The sequence below is a fragment of the Capsicum annuum genome, unplaced genomic scaffold (assembly GCF_002878395.1).
Source record: "Capsicum annuum cultivar UCD-10X-F1 unplaced genomic scaffold, UCD10Xv1.1 ctg1705, whole genome shotgun sequence".
Lineage (NCBI taxonomy): Eukaryota > Viridiplantae > Streptophyta > Magnoliopsida > Solanales > Solanaceae > Capsicum > Capsicum annuum.
This window is the reverse complement of record NW_025822685.1, coordinates 535,809-562,490: the sequence shown is the minus strand read 5'-3', so window position 1 is coordinate 562,490 and position 26,682 is coordinate 535,809. Positions and strand designations below refer to the sequence as shown.

Sequence of the window (26,682 nt, the reverse complement as noted above, 5' to 3'; positions counted from 1 at the left end):
TTCGAAGATGAGCACTTTTGATCACCCTTTAAACATTTAATAAATATGATGGTTAGGTTTGACGAAAATTGTGAAAAAAACAAACGATCTTAAAAATGAAAAAGTTCGGTCAAATTCCATAACCCTCAATACCAAAAGTCACTTTGGAGTTGATTTGAAGCAACAAAGATGTATTAGTGGATTTCTGCACATCATGTTGTGGTGATCACCATAATTTGACCACAAATTCTAACATATCGCCAAAATTGATCCAAATGCTGACAAACCATCATAATTGTGGTTAACGTAAGTTTTGACTATTATCAAATACTAAGAAATTATGGCAATCTTCAATTGATTAAAAAATTTCATAAATAAATCATAAGTTATCATGACGATGTCTAGGAGCGTGCTTCCTCTTATGTGCAACCAATCTTTTCAAGACTAAATGAAATCGAACTCAAACGATGACGTTCAAAAACCTTATTTGCAGACCACCCAATCCTTGTTTTGAGCCACTTAAGGGCCCGTAACTGCAAGGACCCGCCATCTCCTGCCTTCAATCATGCACATATGACACTTCACATCATTTTGGAAAAATTGGAATCCCCCTTCCTTAAATATCTTGTCCTTTTTAGTTTTTCTTTCCTACTCATCCATTCTGTTTCTTTTTAATATAATAAATGTAAAAATTATATTTCATTGGAGTTTGGACGCAGGAGAATTATTTCAGTAGTTTCCTTTTTCAGATTTTGGAGTGAGGTGACTCCGAATTTTGGAATGAGAAGTACAGAAAAAGAAGCATTTTTTGGTTGATACTAATTATTATACCATGCTATCATTTAAACCATACGGAACAATAGTATTATCTCCTATATATTGAAAATGTAAAGGAATTATGACATTATCATTTGAAGGATTACTATATGTAGCTGTTGATAATAAGTGGACTTCGTACTTTGAAAAATAAGATAAGCAATCGACTACAACATGTTAACTGATACTCTACTCTTATCGAAACTCTTAACACTATTTATGTTTATTAACTAAATCCAAAGGAAGATGGTAAGTAGAAATTATAGGAGGAAACGATTCTGTTTCTCAGGTGGGGTTTGAACCTGACAAAGGATGCGTGACAACTGTCGTGATCGAACTACATTAACACTATACACTACTGTACGTGGTATAGTACTCTCTCGAACCAATTTCTAAGACACTTTTGACTTGACATATATAAAATTTAAGAAAGAAAAAAAAATTAAAATTTATGGTCTAAAATAAATTTAAGGCATTTGTGTGATAATATGTGTGATAATATCTTCTTTGAGATGGATTTAAAAAAAAAAAAGTGTTTCAGGTAAATTGAAATGGAGTGTTAATCTTTTTTTTGTGCGTCACATAAGCACGCTTAGATTGGGCAGCTTTCATCCATAATGGTTGGGGACAAGAATAGCGTATCAAAGATAAATCTTATCTGTTCAAACTTGACTTCCATTTTTGGAGCTCATAATTCAATGAATTTTCTTTTCTTTTGACTAGCTGATACTCCCTAATTAGTCCTTTTAATAAAGTTGATGAAACAATTATGATATCAGACGTATTCAAAATTAATGCAGTTGACTCCTTTAATTCTAAAAATTTAAAGAACATTTTTTTCTTATTGAATTTACTACTCATGATGCAACGTGTTAAAAGATGCTCAATTGAAGAGTGCTAGTACGTAGTTTTTGATAATGATTATGTAATCTCATAGTTCTGCATCCTCAATATGTCAACAAGCTGGCAAGTTGTATCAAAGGGAGACGTTTCACCGGTTTGAGGATTACAATTCAATTATTAAAGTTATGAGATTCATAGGATATGGAATTTTACACCTGACAGTTTCTTCATCCACTTTGGAATAATGATTTGAGTTACTATGGCTTCTTCAGGTTATAGGCTTTCTAATTCTTTTAATGACGAGTGAATTTGTCAGGGCAGCTTTCGGGAATGTATTCTCAGAAGTCAGAGGTAACGAATCAACCATATCGTGATAAAAAAATTCACATGAAATTAACAAAGGCAGTCACCTTCCACATAAGTATGGTAAATTGGTAGTAATATTTATCCGCACACAGATGCTTATACAAATCACATTAACTTATCATGGTGAAGTGATTAAAGAATGTATAACTGTATATTAACTGATTTAAGGTTAAATGACAATTTATATGCAATACCTGTGTAGCTTTTCACAGATCCCCGCTTCGATGCGTAAAAGGATTGTCATACATGATGTGAATCAGAAAATAAATATTCATCAACTTGAGAAAATGCAAACTCCTGAATGTTACTTGATCATATATTTTGGAGCTTAACAAACACTTCAATAAAATTAAACCCTTTGATACATGAAGTTTGATATATAACCTCTATCTCAAAATTGAAGTTTCAGGTACCTATCGACTAGTGCTTATTCTGCTGTCTCTCTGATAATGTCACCTCTTCCATTCATTGGAGAGATGACGGCTAGAATAACCAATCCACCCAAAACAACAATCAAGACACCCAAGCAATTCACTAGTAATGCCTCGGTGGAATAGCGTGAGATTATGTGACTTGTTTGAAGGAATGTAGCTTTCTCTAAGAATCCAGTAGCACAAGTAGCAATAGCAAGAGCATATATATATATGCCAAGAAAGACATGCCATGGTAGGAGAGTCGCTCTACTGTTCCTTGAACCACCTGGATACCAGAAAGTCGCAAAACCAACAGCCCACTGTCCAGAAGTTATTGAAACACTAATTCATGCACTATTACATATGGTAATAATAAGAATACTGCAAACGAACAGGAAAAGGGATACGGAGTAGCATAGGAACATTTAAGAGAAGTACCTGGACACCAAATAGAAAAAGACAAGCTAGGCCCAACCATGAGTGAAGACTGTAAAAGTTGTCGATTCCTTTGTCATTATGAAACTTCCAAGCAGCCCATAGACCAATTAGACTCAAAAAGAAAGCCATGAACTGCAGGAAAAGATGAACTGATTTCCGGAAGTTCTTTGTTCCGGAGACTGTCTTGTACACCAGCATAGCTGGAGCAATCCACACCAAGTTTGGAGATTAACATAATCCATGAGACATGACAAAAGAGATACATAAGCAATGCTGCATTATTTTCTGATTAGGATGCAAGAACTGAAAATGTCAACTTTATACTGAAGCATGACACCTCTCCCAAGAAACTAGAATCAAGTCAATAACAGTCATGCACAGAACAACTTAACAAGCACTTTTAAGAAAAACAATTAGATAAATTTCAGATAGGTTCTTTTCAGATAAAATGTGCAGCTAAACAGATTGAAATTTATATGAGAAATTATTGAGTCTAGAAAAATGAAGAAACTACACTCAACCATTATATTATATAAAGAAGTGGGAGAAGTTGTTAGACTTTACTAATTAAGCTCATATATTTTTTTACGATGACCATGGTATCCAGGCCAACTTGCATGTACCTCGACTAAATTCCACAGGAACCAACTACCTCCCACTAATACAGGTACTCATAACTCTTTCCTGCAAGATTACTTTATGATAATTTACAAGAAGACCTACAGATACTTCGTTTTATCAGAGTCATTCACCAAATGATGCCAGTTGTTGATAATCGGAGCTGATTGTCACGACCCAAAAACACAAGTCATGATGGCACCTATGTTCCCAACCGATAGGTAAGCAAAACCAATGATTTTACAATCCAATTAAATTAATCAAGCGAAAAGGTAATAGAACCAAATATTCCTTTGCTACCAATCGACGGGCCTTACGAAAATCACCTTCTTTGGAGCGTGACTAAAAGAACCCCTCCTCCCATCTACTCTGGAATCCCGGGCATGGCTAATCTAATTGTCTTGGCATGACAGTTCAAAATTGTGTGGCAAGGAGAAATCCATCCATCCCAAGAATAGCATCAAAGTCTACTATATCTAAGACCTTCAAATCTACTTGAGTATTATATCCCACCAAAGTAATTATACAACACCGATATACCCAATCTAACACTACGGAATCCCCACCATGAGTAGAAACATATAAATGCAAATCAAGCCACTCACATCACATGTCCAGACCCGAAGCAACGTATGTAGATAGTAAGAGTAGGTAGAGCCTGGATCAAATAATGTAGCTGACCGATGGCAAACAAGAATGATATCTCAAAGCTTGAGAACCCTGACGCAAACCACCATGTCTAAGCCTGGGACAATCTCTCACAAAATATCTCAAGTCAACACACTCAAAACAACACCTACGAAGCATAGACTGATGAGAGGAACCTGAATAATCGGAATACCCTCCACAGCTTAAAAGTCTGAAAGATGAGCCACTCCGGTGCTTCATGATACTTTAGTTCGTACGATGGAATTTCTTGAGGGGATGGCTCAGGCAAGCATGTTGCCTGTCGCCTCAGATGGTTCACAAACTCGTGTTAGGATTCAGACTCCAGACCAGATGGTTGCTCCAGGGTTTCAAACTCCAAGAACTCAGCCACCTGTTGCCGTAGCTACCCGTTTAGACAGTGGGGTATTTCCAGGTGCTGTACAACATTTGGCCAAAGGGAGGTTTAGGATGATGAATCCTCCGACCTTAACTGCTGATTTGAGTCAGGATGCATGAGTTTATAGTTAGCTATCATGAGAGGTTGCACAATGTGGGATTAGTGGAAACCCACGGAGTTGACTACACAACATTTCAAATGATTGGTCCTGCCAAACAGTGGTGGAGGGATTATATTGATAGTGGGAGAGAGAGATGAGTTTGAGGGGTTACAGCAAGAGGGTATGTTAGTAAAATGAGTATGAGACCAAATTTCATGCCTTGGCTAGGCACGCATTGATGATACTTCCCATCGAGGCTGAGAGTGAGGAAGTTTGACAAGGGGTTGATTATTCCAATTCATATGGGAGCTTCTCTGGTTGCCACTTCTGGGGTTCCATTTCAGGTGGTGGTATATGCTGCCAAGAAGCTAGAGATGCTTTAGCATGAGTGATTTGAGTGGGAATGAGAGTTCGTCATTCAGGTGATTATGGTATTGCTTCGCCTAAGAGTCGAGGCTACTCAAGGAGGGGTTATCGCCCTCAGTCTAGCAGACCTATTCATGCTGCTATGCCAACGTCTGAGGTTGATTATGGGGGATGTAGTACTTACAATTCAATATAAACTTCATGTGGCTCATTTTCCAAACCTTTAGGCCATGGAGGGCATTCCGATCATTTAGGTTCCTCTCATCAGTATATGCACCGCAAGGGTTGTTTTGAGTGTGGTGACATGGGACATTTTGTGAGAGATTGTTCCAGGCTCAAACATGGTGGTTCGCATCAGGGTTCTCAGGCTTTGACTTCTAGGGTTGCACAGCCTCCGACTTGGTAACATTCTGGTTTGTCATCGGTCAGCTACAATATTATTTGATCCAGGCTCTAACTAGTCTTACGTGTCTACATACTTTGCTTCGAGTCTGGATATGTTATGCGAGTCGCTTTGCATTGTACATGTTTCTACTCGTGTTGGGGATTTCATAGCGGAAATCGAGTATATCGATTGTGTATATTTACTTTGATGGGATATGATACTCAGGCGAATATGATGGACTTAAATATAGTAGAATTTGATGGTATTCTTGGGATGGATTGGTTATCTCCTTATCATGTGATTTTGAACTATCATGCCAAGACAATTACATTAGCCATGTCGGGGATTCCCATAGTAGAGAGGAGAAGTTCTCTTAGTCAAGGAAAGTGACATCTTTTCTTAAGACTCGTCGATTGATAGAGAAGGAATATTTGGCTGTCTCTTAATATTTGGTTGTCTCTTACCTTTGTGCTTGATTAATTAAATTAGATTGGTAAAATCATTGGGTTGGCTTACCTAGCGGTTGGGAACATAGGCGTCATCAGCGACTTGTGTTTTTGGGTCGTGACAAAGTGATCAGAGGTGCGGAAAGAGGCAACATATATCCTCCTAAATAATAGACTGATTGCAAAGCTACTAATAGAAGCAACAGTCAAGCATTCGGCACTGATTCTTAATAGGAATCATCAAACAGAGCATTATTGTGGTCCGAGCGTGAACCTTAACTAGTTGGGACAAAAGAAACAAAAGATCTGAGGCCTGCATTAATGCCCAGTATGAATTAACCTGAAAATTCTGTTGCAATTTCACTCATCAAAAGGTGTCCTGTTGAAATTTTGACTTGCCCAACAACAATTAGATTAAATGTAAACTTCATGGTATCTAATGATATCTAATGCTATGATAAAGAAAGTATATTGGGAAATTACCTAAACAAATAGATAAAGGAAAGTGAAAAGTGTCCCTCTACACTCCAGTAAGTTTGGAGCCAATCTTAGAGAGCGCTTTACCCCCCAATGTGGGACTTCCCAACATGAATACGGATTTAGTCGGGCTCCAATGCGGGTACCGGACACCGGGTGGGAGACCCCCAAAAAAAAAGTTTGGAGAAAATTTTGAGTGAGATTATGTTTTAATGTTAAAGTTTATAAATGAATAATTTAGTCAGTAAGGAGAAAATTGAAAACCATTTACATTCATCTAGCAGTACATGGATGGACAACAATACATCAGAATTCTAGCAATGACTAATGATAAAGTAGCCCTTTGAAATGAGTCATCATACGTAAAATTTTTGGCGATACAGCAAAAAAGTGGCATGGTAGAGAGACATGTAGTCTCTATTTATATACTCTCCTTATATATAGCATCTTACTTTTAAGAACACTCAACAACAATGATTAAAATAAGTTTGACTGATAGTCTTAAATCTTTTTGTAGTGAGGTAGTTCGACCAATAGTCTTAATATTTACCTTCACCATTTATAAGGACGAGGCTGGTTACCATTAAAACAGGATGAACCTGCACAAGACAATATGAAAAGCACAAATAAGAAAGAGGTTTGCTTCAGTCTCCGAAAGGCTCTCAAACTTGAATGACATTACAAGAAAGGAAAAGTAAGAAATAGATATCGACATATATTAGTACCAGATGTGTTATTCGTGGTAAAAAATGCAAAAATTAGAAGTGAGAAGATTGATTTATCTTCTTAGGCATATCCTAAAAGAAATGAGTCATGCTAAGTACATTGACGCAGATAAAGTTCACCAACAAGGAGAAGCAGCAATAGGTATAACTGTACAAGAGCTAGCACTAAAGCATCATATTGCAACATTGATCCCAATACTGCAATATAGGTAAGGCACAATACATAAATATGCCCTTTAACTTGACACCAAATCACATCTATGACCTCCAACTTTGGGTGTGCACAAGTAGGCACTTAAATTTGTATAAAGTTGAATAAGTAGACACATATGTCCTATGTGGCATCCTACGTGGACAATTCTTGTTCTACTTGGCGTCCTATGTGTATGATGCCACATAGGACGTGTTTGTTTACTTGTTCAACTTTATACAAGTTTAAGTGTCTACTTGTGCACACCCAAAGTTGGAGGTCATAGATGTAATTTGGTGATAAGTTAAATGGCATGTTTATTTATTATGCCTATAGGTAAGATAAGAGAACCTCTCATGAGATAGCAGTTTCCTTAACCAAGAACCAAATATATAAAGCAACCTTGATCCTAATAATGAAATTCAGATGACTGCCATCACAATAATAACTTTCTAGCAATAACCCAATAAAATTAGATGCAGAATTACGGCTCATTTGTTTGCACTTAATGGAGGTCTGAATCTGAATGGTTCAGACTTCAAGCCATTAAGTGCATTTGTTTTTTTACTAAGATTTTAACTCTTAATAAATAGGTCTGAATAGGTCTTAATCATTCAGACATAGAATCAAGTCTTAATAGGTCTGAAAAGGTATTCTGGTATTGGATAATATTCACCATCACTGTATTCATAATCATCAATCACCACCTCTGCTACCGCCATCATTGTCAACCACCACCCATTACCACTAACCATCTCCACCACCACAACCACCATCAACAACAAATGTTGCTACCAACCACTATTGACAACCGCTACCACACCTACAATCTCTATTATTCTAATTACATTTAACGCCACCATCGCCGTCAACAACACCACCATCATCAACCACTACATCCCTACTATTGACCAACTCATTTATCACAACTAGCATCACCGCTAACTACCACTATCAAACAAACATAAATATAACACTAACAAACATAAATATATTTTTTTTCAATCAAATAATAATTTTGTTGTATTAAATTACATGTTTTTTAAATATATAATTAGTTTTTTATTTGAATTGTATTTTTTATTTTATTATATATACAAATAACTTTTTTGGTACATTCAGATGTTGAAAAACAAACAGTCTTAATCATTCAGTTTTCAGATCTAGAGACAGCATATTAATCATTCAGACGTGCATTCAGATTCAGATGTCTGAATCTTAAAAAAAACAAATGCAGCCTTAGTAGATATATACACTTTTCTATATATTTCAACTATATCTAGAGAGTTTTGGCTGAAACAGCAAGTGAAGCCGCACCCACTGCACTTGGCGAAAAACTCGCCTTTGAAGTGCATGGCTTGAGTCTTTTAAATTTAAACTCTGCTCCTTCAATTCAATTTTACTTGTCCACTTTGGACTTTGCACACCCCATAAGAAATAATAATTAATATGAGTATTTTACTCAGTGTTTTCAAAAGCGAAAAGCGTAAAAAAAACTCTAAAGTTCGTTGGGGGATTTTAACCCAAAGTGCAAGTAGAGTGCGGGCTTCAATAAAAAAAAGGCGCAAAGGGAAAAAAAATTATAAATATACAGGTTTAGTCCGATGCTAATAATCTCATTGGCAAGGAAAAGTATGTTTTAGAACCTTGATGACGACACTAAAGCGCACAGTAAGCGAGGCAAAGCATTCAACACATTTTCAGTCTCGCTTCAAGACTTAAACATGCTTTTAATAACACTGATTTTATCTCAATACTATATTAATTGATTTATAGCCTTAGGCCTTGAGAAATGATTCGAAGAATAAGTAATTAATGCTGAGGATACAAAAAAAAAAAAGGACAGTCTGGTGCACTAAAGTTTCCGCTATGCTTGAGGTCTGAAAAGGATCGAACCACAAGGTTCAATTGGACACAACCCTACCTTGCATTTCTGCTAAGAAGTTGTTTCCATGGCTTGAACCCGTGACCTCTTGGTCACATGATAGTAACTTTACTAGTTACTCTAAGGTTCTCCTTCGTTAAGGATAAAACAAGAAAAAAAATTGTTTTTCTTGATATGCTAACAACTTGTTTGGATGGTTGCTACCTGTTGCATTGTATTGTATTGTTAGTTTAAATACAATGTTTGTTTTGATTGTTACTTAAATTTTATTATATTGTATCATTAAATTCATCATTAAGTAACGACAAAAGGTCTCATTTGGTGTTATCGCATTGCTACCTTTTATTTTTTCTCCTCATTTGTCTCACTTATTGATAAGAATCGGGTTACGTTAATGAACAATAAAATAATGTGGAAGCGAAAATACTAAGATTAAAGGTAAGAAATTAAAGATAAGCAAAATTGGAGAATAAAATCCCCAATTTCGAGGTTAAGTTCTAAGAACCCTAATTGATCTTAGTATTCAAAATTAGCGGATTAAGACTAATTATGATACTAATAGAGTCAATTCAAGAACTTAGATCAAAAGTGATCTAGACCCCTATTTCAAAGAAACTAAAGACAACAATTAGTATAAGACTAATCACCTTCTTTAATTAACTTTAATAGAAATCAAAGATATCAAATTAAGAATTAATCTTACCTCCTAAAGAATCGTTCTTATAGGGTTGCAAGATAAATTCTATGCAGACACACACAAGGGTGTAAATAAGAGAAACTCTCAATTAATAATAATGTTGTCTCATTGAAAATAACAAATTCATCCCTATATATAGAGAAAAAAATCTATCCCAAATAGCATGGGATTGGGATCTACCTTTATCAAATCTAACAAGAACTAGGAAAAAGCTATCCCAAATAGCAAGGGACTCGAATTCTACTTTTATGAAAATAAATAAATCTAGTAAACTTTAAACTTGGAACTTTTAAACTAGGAAACTTTAAACTAGGAAAACAAAAATTTCTGATTTTAATCAAAACCCTATGGGCCTAATCTTCTGCATTTAAACTTGAAATTGAATCATGAAATATGTGTATCACTTAGCCCATGCTTCTACATAATTCTTGGACTCATTCTTGGGCTCTTCTTCCATCATAAGCATCTTCTTGATTCACATTGAAGCCCATCAATCTTAATGCAAGTGGGCCAGCCTGGATGCTATCACTTATAGTCTAATAATCTTATTTTATCATTTACCTACCTTTTTATATTAGCTCTACTCCGTACCCTTCTTTTATTGCAGGTTTATCCTTCAAATTGTTGATATATGACATTGTGTAAAAACAAAAACACAATATAATTTATCCAAATGTTGTATTCACAAAATCAATACAATATGATACATTATGAAACAACCATCCAAACAGAGTATAAAATGAAAAGTAAGTTTGGTGTATTATTGGTGTACTGGACAAGTAAAAGTGAACGGAGGTTTGTATCATTAACCATGCTAATCACTATGTTAAGTTGTAACAGGAAAAAGGAAACAAGAGAATTGAAAGAAACTTACGTTAAAGATTTGAGCTTTGTTGTCAGAGATGAGTGCTAAACCTCCTCTGTAACGCACATTCCACGTCAACACCAACGCTGCCACTGCAATTCCAATGACTCTAACCAATAGGAAAATCGGAAACTTTACCACCGGCACCGCCATTGATAAATCCCAAACAATTAGTAGCTGTTCAGTAATGTGATGATTGTGGGATTGGCAGAGGTAGGGCTTTTAGATTTGGTCAGTTTTAGATCTCTTAGTACCAAACTCTTTTGACTTTCACACGTCAACTTCACACTTTTGATTCTTTGATTGGTTAGGTGGAATAAGTATATTAATTCAAGATATTATAGGAGACTTTTTTATTTTGTGTTTTGATAATGGATATTAGTTTGTTTCAAAATTATTTTACTTTGATATTTTAGTACTACACTCTAGATTATTTGATTGGTTGATGAGATTGAGTATAACAATTTGAGATATTTTATGAATTTTTTAATTTCGTGTTTAATAATGAATATTATTTTATTTCTCAATAAGTAAAAAAGGATGTGTGCTAAGCAATCGTTATGTGCGGTATTCGAGGAAGGGCCCATCACAAGAGTATATTGTACGCAGTCTTATCTTGCATTTCTGTCAGAGGTTGTTTTCAAGGTTTAAACCCGTAACCTGATCACATGACAGCAACTTTATCGGTTACTACCAATTGTTTCTGAATTAGTAGTTTCCAAAATACCAACAAATAAATAATTCAAAAATAAAGATAGTTTTTCAAAAAAAAAAAAACATATTTAAACATTTTATAAACTATATAGTATAAAATCTGATTCCTTTCCCAACTCACATACGTTTTTAGGTCTAACAATTAGATTTAAAAATCATTCAAATTAAGAATAAAAGATAGTTGTTTTTCCTTCCCTGTTTAATTGAAGGCATTAAATCTCCACTGCGTATACACGTGTATATATCTTCTATAGAAGTGTATATTTAACGTATAAATATGTATATATTTTATAAATTAGTATATAAGTATATCTATATATATTGTAATGTATATTTATTGTAGTATATTTTATAAGTAGTAGTATATATACATTGAATGGTGAGTATACACGTGTATATATCTTCTATAGAAGTGTATATTTAACGTATACATGTGTATATGTTTTATAAATTAGTATATAGGTATATCTATATATATTGTAGTATATTTTATAAGTAGTAGTATATATACATTGAATAGTGCGTATACACATGTATATATCTTCCATAGAAGTGTATATTTAACGTATACATGTGTATATGTTTTATAAATTAGTATATAGGTATATCTATATATATTGTAGTATATTTTATAAGTAGTAGTATATATACATTGAATAGTGAGTATACACATGTATATATCTTCCATAGAAGTGTATATTTAACGTATACATGTGTATATGTTTTATAAATTAGTATATAACTATATATATATATATATATATACATATATATATATTGTAATGTATATATATTGTAGTATATTTTATAAGTAGTAGTATATATACATTGTATGGTGCATATACACGTGTATATATCTCGTATATTTAACGTATACATGTGTATATGTTTTATGAATTAGTATATAAGTATATTTATATATATTGTAATGTATATATATTGTAGTATATTTTATAAGTAGTAGTATATATACATTGAATGGTGCGTATATATGAGTAATTGACTAATTGTGTATATGTGTATATATTTTTTAAATTCTAATGTAGTATATAATATATATATAGTGTATATATATTATTTAACGTATTTATAATGTATATAGGTGGGTATATGTAATGTATATTGAAAGAAAGTTTTTTTTTTTATATTTTCGACCGGGTTTGACCGATTTTTTAACCAGGTTTGACCAGATTTTGGTGGGTTTGACCGGGTTGGGTTAAATGGGCCGGGTTAGGGTGGGTTTTAATTTTTTTACTGTTTGGCTCGGCCCAGTCCGTCTAGCGCCAAAACCGGCCCTTAACCGGCCCTCAACCCGGTTAAAATAGAAGGGACGATTTCGGGTTGGCCCGAACCGGCCCGTTTGGCACCCATAATTTGACTTAACAACCCTCTTTATAATTTTAAGAGGGACATTGATGCCCACATATGGTATTCCCCCAACATATTTTACCTCGTGGTTAATTATATATTATATTTTTTAAGAGGATAAAACAATGCAAGGGAACATACACAAAGAACATCAATTCTAAGAAAGTTTTAAGTACAATAAGCCCATAGAACATGTTTGGTCGTAATAACATAAATAATTAACTTCTTATAAACTGTTCGAGGCTCCGATTATAACAAAATTAGATTGGCCAAGCATTTAACAGAGTAGCCTGCGGATTAGTGTTCAGTGACTGATTTTAATTTTTATACATCGACTCACCTATGCACAGATAATTATCTCATCAACTAACTAGACTGTTCTTCAAATTGAGTTTTTGATTTTTGCAGTAACATTTTATATTATCCAGTATAGGGCTATGCAAATTTCGGTTCAAACCGTTAACCCGAACTAATAATTTATTTATCAGATTAACGGTTTGGTTTTTTAACTTATTGGTTCAGGTGACGGTTTCAAATTTTTCATTAACAGGTTATCCGTTCGGGTGACGATTTTCTTAAAATTTATATCGGGCCACTCGATAGTCAAATAGACAACCCATATATAATTTCCATTATCCCTCGCCTAGTCCAATAATCCCATTTCCCAAGCCCACCGTCATTAGTCATTACTTACCCTAGACTTAGGTTTATTCTCATTTCACAATTCACATTTCATTTCTGATTTCACTGCACCTCTCACTCTCTCACTCACTCTGTCTCTCAAACCGAAAATATCAATAGACCCAAAAGTCGATATTCAAGATTTCAAGGCTTCAAGCTCAACATTTGATGAAAACTCAAGAGATTAGAGACAACCAAAGACGATTTGCTGCTTAGCTTTTGTTGTTGCGCTCACAAGTAATAATTTTTGCTCTTCTTATTGCTCAATCTTACTTTAAAGACTTATCATCTAAATTCTTCTGCTTCATCTTCAATTCTGTCAAATCTCTAACCCATAATATATGCCTATACAAAGTTTGGCTTGATCCACACAAAGGTGGCCTATATATTTGGACCTAAATCTAAACGAATAATAATTTATTGTTTAATTCATATCTAAGAAAAGCAGACTCTGCCTCTGGATTCTGTATGTTTTTAAGATTAAGTCAAAACAAATATTGGTAAGTTAACAATTATGGGTTACAACCTTATAGTTAAAAAATGTGACTACTGACTCATATTATTTTTAACTTATTCATTGAATATATTTGAACAACAAGTAGTTACGGATAATTTTATAATAAATTCTCAAAGATAGTAAGCCAATTAGACTGAACAAAATGCCTTAATCGTCATTTTTATTGGGTTTGCAGTGAAATGTGTAGACTGAAATGCCCAATCAATGGGTTGCCCCTAGTATAAGAATTGAGTAGTAATTAGTATTATTACTGTGTTTGAAATTTGAACTTAATTTTCAAATTGTTGTGACTGTAACTTTGAATTTTTTTCTACTCTATTTGTGCTAGACCAGTAGACACTATTCACTAGACAATTTTAAATTTGTGAATTGTGACTTTTGTTTGAATGTTTTGTTACTTTGTATTAGATTTATGGCTTTTGTGCATGGAAAGAGCAATAAGCACTAAGGCCTAAGCAGTAGGCAATGAGCACTAAGCAGTGAGCACTAAGCACTAAGCAATAGCCTGGCAGTCCGAAGTAGCTTACTTACTAGCTTTGGACTTTAAATTATATATGTTAAATGTTAACGGTTAACCCGATAACCGAACCGATAACAAGGAAAAACCAATAAACTGATAACCGATTAACCGATATCTTAATGGTTCTTTAACGTTTAGCATATATACATATCGATAATGAATAAGTAAAACCGATAATTTTCAAAACCGAACCGAACCGACCGATATGCAGCCCTAATCTAGTATACACATATCTATAATCTATAATGTATTAAAATGGTGAATATACTTAGAAAAGTGATTTGAACTTTTACTCTTCATTAAAAGACTCTTATTTAAACAAAACTGTCTTTTCATAATTTTTTTAATTTATTATTTAATTATTTTTTATTATATTAACTAGATTTCCTAAAATATGTGGGACTCCTAAAATATATGGTTGGAGAATTAATTAATATTTGCTAAAATATATAAGGTAGGAGAATTAATTAATATTTTTTCTACTGTTCAATTAGAAAAATACTCCTAAAATAGTACTCTATTAAGGAAATACTTTTATAAATATTGAGATGTACGACGTTAAACTACAGAACAAATCGATTTGCCTATTGGGAGAATATGATTGATGCTCATCTAACTTGATTCGATTGCATGTCTAGATGGTGGATGCTTGATTTTCTAACCCTCAACTTCTTCACTATTAAACATGTGTGTATATATATTTCTTTTTTGTTTTTCATTCAAAATCATTCTTTAGGGTCAAAATTTTTGCTCAGACAAGAATTAGTTGGATCAAAATCGAAACTTTGTGATCACTATTGTATTTTTTTTATAGTTTACACGTCGTAGATGAATGTCGGTTGGCTTTGAAGAATTTCTTGTGTAAAGGTTAGGTTTAATTATATTGTTTTGATATCTTTACTATCTTACTAGTATTAGTACCCGCGCAATGCGCGGTCGCTATTAAATGAAGTTAATTATAGAAATTATTATCATATTGATTTTATATAATAAAAAATTTATTCTATATCATTCACATATTTGAAATTAATAAATGTATGCAATACGAAAAATAACTATTAAAATATTGAACTTAATATCATTAATTACATAAAACTTAAAGATTTCGTTTCGAAAGTTAGTATCCTTGTGCAAATAATATTATATTGTAATATAATTATTTGAGAATATTAGATAATATTGTGATCTATATTGATTTATTTTGTAAAAAAAATTATATAATTACAAAATAAAATGCATATTTAACGTAATTATTATTAGTTAAGTGACTTACTTCTAAATTTGGTTAGAAAACAAAGAACTAATGAAAGATGTTTTTTAGAGTTATGCACATGAGGTTTCTCTGTAAAATTTTAACTTAAAATTTAAATATTAAATTTTCTGTATTAAATATTTTAATTTGCACCCTCTTATCAAAAGGAAGAAAGGAGTTTCCCCTTCTCTTTTCTTGTCTTAATAGATTTTTTTGTCAAAATAAATTTTGTATTCCTTTGCACGATCATAGTCATAGTATATATTTTTTATAAATTTAAAATATTTTTGCATCAAGGCAAATGTTTTGAGCAAAGTCTCAATAATAGTCAAATTTTCCTCTCTCATATTTTTTTATTATCATTTTTTCAACAAATAACTTATAACATTATCTAAAGTCCTAACCTGTTTGCACGATTTCACAATGTTCACTTATTCTCTTATGATAATGGACCAACAAATATTAATGAATCTTATTGTATATTATTTTTTCAAATAAATGGTTTAGTCCTTCGTAGGTTTGAATATTCACTCTTTAACTCTATTTTCGATCAACCCTATCATATTTTCTCGATTTACTCAATTTGAATAAAATTATAAATATTAATCACTATCGAAATTGAATTTTCTCCCATCTTAGAACATTCAACTAATATTTAACCCCTCATGTTCATCAGTACAATAAGATATTAATCTTATTCATCTTTATACTTTATATTGTACAAAGTAGATCAAAATAATTATTGCACCAAAAGATCTACAATATTCTAAAATTGGAGTTACAAATATAAATATAAACATGCTTGAACTCATTGCCTGTTCATATCAACTAAAACAAAAAAATTAAGAAGGTTTGTAGCATAATGTTTATAAATAACAAATGATAAATGACCTTCACTTTCACATTAGTACAATATGCTACGTAAAAGTACAATAATATTTGTAGTAAGAATTTAAACAGAATGAATTTGAAAAAATCAATATTCATAAGTATTTGACTTATTGAATTTGAGCATTGTCCATTAAGCATCAGCCACGAGATACTCACCCAAATTTTGATCTTCGATATATAGCTTTAGAGATAGTAATCCTAGTATCGGATAAATTTCATACATAGTTATACAACTATCATTTTTTTACTAAGGTCACTTAACTATCATTTCTAATACAATATCACAAAATTTTTAATATACTATTAAAATCACACAAATTAATTTACAAATTAATTGTTAATCATAGCATATAAAAATATAGTATAGACAAATCAAGTGTTAATTCTAGTATATAGAAATATAATGGATTAGTAATTTAGTATCATAGTATATTAATTTTTGAAATCATATTATTATTTCACTAAAATCTAAAGCAACAATATTTGCAATGCAAGAAAATCAACTATCTAATATCAATATTAGTTTCTTCATATTTAATGTATAAATTGTAAATTTTTATGGTATTTCTAAAATTCTCATTGCATATTTTGACCAAGATAAATTTTTATAAGTCTTTAAAAATGTATGACATATTAAAAGATCACTAACTTAAATTTTCAAAGAGTACAGATTATATTTTTTTATAAAACATAAAGTACATGAATATTGACTTATAAATTTTTCACTAAACATGTAGAAAATAAAATGAATATGCAACATAACCTGTATATTTAGTTGACTTGATAAATCAAGAAAAGTATATTCTAAAACAATGCTCACAGTAAATTGAGATTCTAGCGATTATCACGACAAGATAAGTTGTGGCAGAAATTACTTGCACAATTCATCTTCTCCAACATGTTATGGCATAAATTAATTAGCTTTTGCTGAGTGTAGTCTTCTTAAATAGTGGTAATTGTTATGACATTAGAACTTCTACATTAATTGCAGTTGGTACAATATTCTTTTCCATATATATGTATATAATTGTTAATTGATTATTCATTTTCTATTTATATTTTTCAATCAATTTGTTATGCTTCCGTAATTGACTTACATTAAATATAATCATAAATACTTTCCATCATATAAATATTCATTTTATGTTAATACTTCAATTGCATATTTTCTAATTTATTAGTATCACACCTACATTTCATCATATAAAATTATTATAAAATTTTATTGATATTTTTATTAATAAGAAATATTTATTCCTAATTTATTTTGTTGATCTGCACGTTTAAATTTTTTATATAAGATAATTTAATCTTTTTTAATTAATTTTTGTTCATCAAAATGAAGTATCTTTTTTAAATTTGATTATTTTAAAATCCGAAATTATTCTTACAGACATATATAAGGTTATATAATTGGTCAATTAAAGAATAACTTTGCTAAGCAAAATTTTATTTGACTTCAAATATTAATTAGGACTATGTAATTTTAGTAGTTATTTTCGATAAACATCATGCAATCTTTTTTGTGTAGTAATATTCATTTTAATTTTTTTAATATTTATTTATTTTGAATCAACCCTCCTATTAAATTCAAGACTATTATTTATTCATTTCCTAATATAAATGATAGTATAATTACTCATTGATAGTTATTCTTAATTATGATAATCCTTTCATTAAATATGAATGCATATTGTTTTAAATATAGATTACTTAAAATATATCGATAGAAAATTCTTTCAATAAATATGAATGCATATTTTTTAAATAAAATTTCTTGAAATATATTGAAATAAATTTCTTCCATTTTATAGTCCAAAGTTACCATTTGAGTGATTACATCTTTTTCATAATATTTTTAATTTTGGAATAACTCTTTAATTATTATTATTTTTTTCCATATAAGTTGTTTGATTCCTAATTGGTTATTCTCTTAATTGATACCTTCTTGATTTAGTCAACAACAACAACAACAACAAACCCAGTGTATTCCCACATAGTGAGGTCTGGGGAGGGTAAGATGTACGCAGTACATACCTCTACCTCTAAATAAGTAGAAAGGCTGTTTTCGATAGACCCCCGGCTCGAGACATGGAATACTACACAAATTCATAGTAAAGCATGAAACAAGATGGCATAATATAAATACGATACCCACAAGTAATAAAAAACAGAGAAAAGTAAACAGATTCGTAATAAAACATGAAACAAGATATCATAACAAGAATAATACCCCCACCAAGTAATTCCCTACACTAGCGACCCAAACTAACTCTAGCCTTCTGCCCTAATTCGCGTCCTCCAGATCTTCCTATCTAGGGTTATGTCCTCAGTGAGCTGTAACTGCTCCATGTCCCTCCTAATCACCTCTCCCCAGTACTTCTTCGGCCTACCCCTACCTCGCATAAAACCATCCAAAGCTAGTCTCTCACACCTACGAATTGGGGCATCCATGCCCCTCCTCATCACGTGTACGAACCATCTCAATCGGACTTCCCGTATCTTATTCTCCACTGAAGTCACTCCAACCTTCTCCCTGATAGTCACATTCCGAACTCTATCCCCCTAGTCAACCCACACATCCAACGCAACATTCGTATTTCCGCCACCTTCATTTTTTGAATGTGGGAATTCTTAACTGGCCAACACTCCGCTCCATACAACATGACTGGATGGACTGCCACCCTGTAGAATTTGCCTTTAAGATTGGGCGGCACCTTCTTATCACACGACACCCCCAAAGCGAGCTTCCACTTCATCCATCCCGCCCCAATACGGTGCGAGACATCCTCGTTAATCTCACCATTACCCTGAATCACGGACTTGAGATACTTGAAACTATCCCTTATACATACCACCTGTGATTCCAACTTCACTACCACCTCATTCTCTAGCCTCACATTATTAAACTTGCATTCCAAATACTCTGTCTTGCTCCTACTCAACCTGAACCCTTTAGACTCAAGATTTTGTCTCCACACCTCTAATTTATCATTTAAACCACCCGCATCTCATCAATCAAAACTACATCATCTGCAAAAAGCATACACCAAGGCACCTCTCCTTGAATACGCCGCGTCAACACATCCATCACCAAAGCAAACAAAAAGGGACTAAGAGTAGATCCCTGATGCAATCCTGTCAAGACAGTGAAATGCTCTGAGTCTTCTCCCACCGTTCTCACCTGAGTTTTAGCTCTATCATACATGTCCTTAATTACTCTGATATATGCCACTGGGACTCCACTCACCTCTAAGCATCTCCAAAGCACCTCCTTGGGGACTTTGTCGTATGCCTTCTCCAAGTCGATAAACACCATGTCCAGGTCCTTCTTCCTTTCCCTATACTATTCCACCAGCCTCCGTACCAGGTGAATTGCCTCCGTCGTCGAGCGGCCAGGCATAAATCCAAACTGGTTCTTCAAAATAGACACTATCCGTCTCAGCCTCACCTCAACCACTCTCTCCCAAATCTTTATAGAGTGACTCAATAACTTAATATCCCTATAGTTATTGCAACTCTGAATGTCACCCTTGTTCTTATAAAGAGGGATCATAGTACTCCACCTCCAAGCCTCGGGCATTTTTGTCGTCTTGAAAATTTTGTTAAACAATCCAGTCAACTACCTTAAACTAATCTCGCTAGAAAACTTCCAAAAATCCATCGGTATCTTATTAGGCTCCGTCGCCCTACCCCTTCGCATCCTGCGAACAACCTCTCTAACCTCCTCTACCTTAAAACGTCTACAATAACTAAAATCCTAACACTCCTCTGAGTGATCCAGCTCCCCAACACAATAGCTCTATCCCCTTTGTCATTCAAGAGCCTATGAAAATATGACTGTCATCTATTCTTAATGTAGCCGTCCTTCACCAACACTGTACCATCCTCCCCCTTAATGCACTTCACCTGGTCGAGGTCACGACCCTTCCTCTACCTAGCCTTAGTGAGTCTAAACAACTTTTTCCCCCTCTTTTATCCTGTAACCCTGTATACAAGCTCTCAAAAGCTGCCGTCTTAGCCGCCGTAACTGCTAACTTAGCCTCCTTCCTAGCTAACTTGTACTCTTTTCTGTTTACCCGCTTCTCTTCTTCGTCCTTACTCTCAACCAACTTAGCATACGCCCCTCTCTTGGTTTCCACTTTCTTCTGAACCTCTTCATTCCACCACCAATCCTTCCGATGATGCCCGACCCGGCCCTTAGAAACACCCAACACCTCACTAGCATTCTCCCTGATGCACCTAGCCACCCTATCCCACATACTATCCACGTCCCCCTTCACTCCCACACCTCCATTTCCACCAACTTCTCTTCTATCTCCCACGCATTCACTGGAGTCAAACCGCTTTACTTAATTCTAGGTATACACTCCTCACTCCTTCTCTTCCTATTCTTCTTTATACCCAAATCCATAACCAAGAGCCTATGTTGGGTCAAAAGATTCTCACTCAAAATGACCTTACAGTCCTTACACAACACCCTATCCCCTTTTCTAAGCAATAAAAAGTCAATCTGGGTCTTGGCTATCGCGCTTCGGAAGGTGATCGTCCTTCTTCGGAAAGCTCGAGTTCACCACCACTAGCCCAAAGAACCTCAAAAAATCCAATAGAGTAGCCCCCTATTCATTTCTTTCCCCAAAACCAAAACAACCATGCACATCACCAAAGCCTTCCGGTAACGCCCCTATGTGCCCATTGAAATCTCCTGCTACAATAATCTTCTCCGAGCTAGGCACGCCTCTCACCACCTCATCCAAAGCCTCCAAAATCTGCATCTTCTACTCCCCATCCAAGCCCACTTGCGGCACATAAGCACTACACACGTTCAGGGTAAACCCCCCAGTGACCAACTTAATAGTCATCAATCTATTGCTGATCCTCTTTACCTCTACTACCTGACCTCTAAGCTCTTCATCTACTAAGATGCTAACTCCATTCCTACTCCTCTCGCTCCCAGAGTACCAAATCTTATAACCATCCACATCCCTAGCCTTAGACCCTACCCACTTGGTCTCTTGAACATACGTAATATTAATCCTCCTCTTTCTAAGAATCTTCACAAGCTCTATGGACTTACCCTGAAGAGTCCCTATATTCCAAGACCCAACCCTCAACCTACCATCTCTATCCGCACGTCTTCCTCTACCGCCCCTGAGGCCAAACCTTGGCCTTCCTTCCCACCCCTGCCCTTTCCTCTTCCCCCACCCCCACAACAGCCCCCCGCCCCAACCCCTTCGGACATGACCCTATCCAACCATCAACGCCCACAGCCACTACTATAAGAAAATATAAGAAAATATAAACAATGGTAGTAACCTTCTTGATTTAGTCAATTGTAATCAAATCATACATGTTCTTTTTTATATAGGATTGTTACTTAAATTAATTATATATACATTTTGAGTGATGACATATTTTTCATAATATTTTTAATTTTGGAAGGACTCATTTGTCATAAGAATCTTTTTCATATGAGTTACTTGATTATTAATTAGTTATTCTCTAATCGATTTTTTTGTAATACTTTCTTGATTTACTAAATTGTAGTGAAATCATAAATGTTTTTTAAATAACATTATTATTTAAATTAGTTGTGCATATTTTTTGAGGGATAATATCTTTTTCATAATATTTTTTATTTTGAAATGACTTTTTGATTATTATAATCTTATTCATATAAGTTACATGATTACCATTTACTAATTAATTTTATTGTTATGGCATTAGAACTTCTAGATTAATTGCAGCTAGTACAATGTTCTTTTCCATATATATGTATATAATTGTTAATTGATTATTCATTTTTTATTTATATTTCACAATCAATTTTGTCATGCTTCCCTAATTGACTTACAATGAATGAAATCATAAATACTTTTTGTCATATAAATATTCATTTTATGTTAATACTTCAATTGCATATATTCTAATTTATTAGTAACTCACACCAACATTTCATCATATAAAAATTATTATAAATTTGTATTGATATTTTTATCAATAAGAAATATTTATTCCTAATTCTTTTTATTGATCTGCACGTTTAAAGTTTTATATAAGATGATTTAATCTTTTTAAATTAATTTTTGTTCATAAAAATGAAGTATCTTTTTCAAATTTGATTATGTTAAAATTTGAAACTATTCTTACGGACATATATAAGGTTATATAATTGGTCAATTAAAGAATAGCATTGTAACGCAAAATTTTATTTGACTTCAAATATTAAATAGGATTATGTAATTTTAGTAGTTATTTTCGATAAACATTATGCAATCTTTTTTGTGTAGTATTATTCATTTTAAAAAAAAATTAATATTTATTTATTTTCAACCTACCCCCCTTTTAAATTCAAGAGTATCATTTATTCATTTCCTAATATAGAATGATAGTGTAATTACTCATTGATAGTTATTCTTAATTATGAAAATTCCTCATTAGATATGAATGCATATTGTTATAAACATAGATTATTTAAAATATAGCGAATGAAAATTCTTTCGATAAATATGAATGCTTATTTTTTAAATAAAATTTCTTGAAATATATTGAAATAAATTTCTTCCATTTTGTAGTCTAAAGTTACCATTTGAGTGATCACATCTTTTTCATAATATTTTTAATTTTGGAATAACTCTTTGATTATTGTATTTTTTTCCATATAAATTGTTTGATTCTAATTGGTTATTCTCTTAATTGATATTTCTTGACACTTTCTTGATTTATTCAATTGTAATCAAATCATAAATGTTCTTTTTTGTAGAATATTGTTATTTAAATTAATTATATACACATTTTGAGTGATGACATCTTTTTCATAATATTTTTAGTTTTGGAAGGACCCATTTGTCATAATAATCTTTTTTCATATAAGTTACTTGAGAAAATTGAAGGAAAGGTGTCTTTTAAGTCTTGAATGAAGGATTGATGACATTGACCAACTTAAAGGGTCAAACATCATTAGAAAACTTGATTAATATTTTCAAAACTGTAACACCCCGTATTCAAGTACGTGTATTGGTGTATTCAAGTATGTGTATTGGTCTTATTTATATGAAATTAATTTTTTTATTATTTTATTTATACCAAAATTTGCCCATCGATGGTTCCATGCGAAGGTTATTGAATAAGCTTTCCAACGATATAAAGATTTCCAAAAATGGATAGGTTTCGGATATAATTGAGTACGTTTGAAACTATAAAATGGTGGCCGGGATATTTGGGAATAGTAAATGTGTAGGAAAATTTCCTGCACACAAATTACTGAGGCCAGCAGATTTTTTGGGTCAACTTCGAATGATCATAACTCCCTTAATATAATAAACTGGGAGAGCTGCAACCTATGAAAAGAAATATCTTTGAGTCTTCTTTCCAATACCATTAGTTTCATCCAAATCCAACGTCTGAGTAAGGAGTTATACTCGTTTTACTTCATCCTATCAAAACAGATTTTTAGGGTCAACTTCAAACGACCATAACTCCTTGTACAGGACGAACTGGGTGGCCTACTTTATATGAAATGAAAGCCCTTTGAATTATCCTTCCAATGATACCAATTTCACCCAAATCCGATATCGGAGTAAATATTTATGGTCAATCTACTTTAGCTTATCAAAACAGTCCACCAAAGGAGAGATTTGACATTATTTTAATTTTAAAGGTATTTTGGTCATTTTCTATTATATTATGGACAGGAATATATGTATATATACATGTATATGAGTTCAAAAACTCATTTTCATCATCAATCATTGAGGAAGAACAAACCCTAGCCAAATTTGACCTTTAAATTACTTTTGATTCAACCGTAGAAATTCCAAAGTAATCCGATAACTGTGTTTGTCATCTCGAGAGCTTGGAACGGCACTTATTATTTGTGCAAACAGGATTGCATAATCAAGAGGTGAATTCTAAGGTATGAATATTGTTTGCCTTTGTTCTTTTCCATATGTATATGTGTGATAGAGGATTATATGTATTGGTTGTTATTGAAATATGATGGAAATAGGGTTATGGACTATTTTGCATGGTTTGGTTGTATTGAATTATGGAAGGTGGATATGGTAATTGAGTTATGGAAGGTGGATATGGAAATTGAGTTATGGAAGGTGGATATGGTGATATACTATTGAATTGATGATTATTTATGTCTATGACTCAATTTGGTTTAATGGATTGGTTGGAAGGATAAATGAATCCAAGGTTGATATTAGAGGATGTTGTATGAATATGCATGGCATATGAATGTAATTGGAGTATAAGAGGGTTAAAGTGACACCCTTTATGGTGTAATTAAGGCTTACTACTTAACCACTAGTTTAGTGAATTCAAATAATTGAATTGTGACGTTTGGTTCCTAATACTAGATTGCTATATATGTTCATTGTAGATAAGTAATCCGAAAAGACGAGAAGTCCATTTGGGACTAGTATTAAAGGTTGACAGTCAGGTATGTAAAGCATACTCTATACCATATCTTTGGCATGAAAGTGAACAATTATTTTATTAAGAAACTTTCCAAAGTTATTCAGTAACATGTGATCCATAATGGTTTTATATGATGTCCTACGTTATCAATGAACTTGTTTCCACCCTACAAGATGTCAAGACATTTCAATACTTACTTGTTTTCCAAATCTTACATGTTTATTGCACTAATGAATGTCAGAAGGTATCCGGTTACTCAAACAAGATCCATGCACTATTAATGACTCCAAAACGTTTCATTGATATACCAATAAGTTCCTACTTCATTGTTATGGCATTGATGACTCCAAAACACTTCATTGATGTGCCAATGAGTTCTTACTTCATTGTTATTGCATTGGTCTATTTATATGTCTCTTATTGATGTATCATTGTTTCAAAGTATCAAAAATGCGGTGGCGACCGAAATAACAATCTCAAAGATTAATTGAACTAAGTGATAGAAGTTCTCTCTTATCGGGTGGTATCCTAGGGGCATAAGCCTATCATGGGTCGATCCCTATTTATGTATTTATGGGTGGTATCCTAGGGGCATAAGCCTATCATGGGTCGATCCCAGTTGATATGTACTGAAGGCAGCCTAATGGTCACAGTACAGTACAGTAATGATTACAAAGATGATAAGAACGAAGGTAAAGTGATTGAATAAATACAATGTACAGGTTGTCACAAACTCTAGTAAGTGTGGTCTGCTCCTATTACGATTTATTCACTTGTTTCTAATTTCTATTAAGCTCCTATATCATATGTGATTATCTACAGCTTTAAATACTCAGTACATATTTCGTACTAACGTCCCCCACGGGGGACCTGCATTTCATGCTGCAGGCACAGGTACCTCAGCTCATACACCGCACAAGTAGGAGCCAAGATATCCAACTGCTTTTGGTGAGCTCCAGTTTGCTTCGGGGCTTTCCGTGTCATATCCAGTCACTTTTGGTATTATATAGAAGTTAGTTATATGGCGGGGTGTGTCTCGACCATAGTTAAACTTTGTGTATTGTCTAGAGGCTTTATAGACCTAATGTACAGTCAAGGTGGTGTTTTGTTAATAGAAGTGATGGCTCCAACAGCCAAGTATTGTATATACATATATATGTGTGTGCTCGAGCTTATACAGGTGATTATTTCTTTTTACATGCGACATGATGCTGTCCGAATTTTGGGTTGTCATAGAGGTATGCATGGGAAGTATAAGGTTATGAGCTGGTTCTCCCGGACCTCCTCGGTTACGGGTACCAGTCCGCCCCAATAGGATTTGAGCCGTGACAAAAATTTTCTAATCTTTTCAAAAATACAAATCAACCCAACCCACACCCCTCTTCAATCCAAATCAAATACTCTCTCCTCTTTCTCGACAGCTTCTCTCAACTCTCTCCCAACCAATAGTTCTGCAAAATTTCTCCTTTCAACCCCCGATGACTTCTACCTCTGGCAAAAAATAGTTGGGCTTCGAGTTCCCCTTTTTTCACCCTTCAATCCCCGATGACTTCTACCTTCGGCGATAAATAGTTGGGCTTCAAGTTCCCCTCTTCAATTTAAATTAACCTATCTCTCATCCCTCTCTCGACAGTTTCTCTCAACTCTCTCCCAACCAA

At 33.4% G+C, this 26,682-nt stretch overlaps 1 protein-coding gene across 1 annotated transcript; it reads right to left on the bottom strand.

The window, feature by feature from the left end:
- Positions 1–2,256: 2,256 nt before the first annotated feature.
- On the bottom strand, positions 2,257–10,967 carry LOC124890372 (transmembrane ascorbate ferrireductase 2-like). Its single transcript, XM_047402212.1, has 4 exons — positions 10,664–10,967; positions 6,843–6,891; positions 2,856–3,055; positions 2,257–2,737 (listed from the first exon to the last, which is right to left on the bottom strand). Exons 1-4 carry the CDS (start codon positions 10,805–10,807, stop codon positions 2,432–2,434), a joined length of 699 nt encoding a protein of 232 aa, XP_047258168.1. The 5' UTR covers positions 10,808–10,967; the 3' UTR covers positions 2,257–2,431.
- Between the last annotated feature and the right edge of the window lie 15,715 nt (positions 10,968–26,682).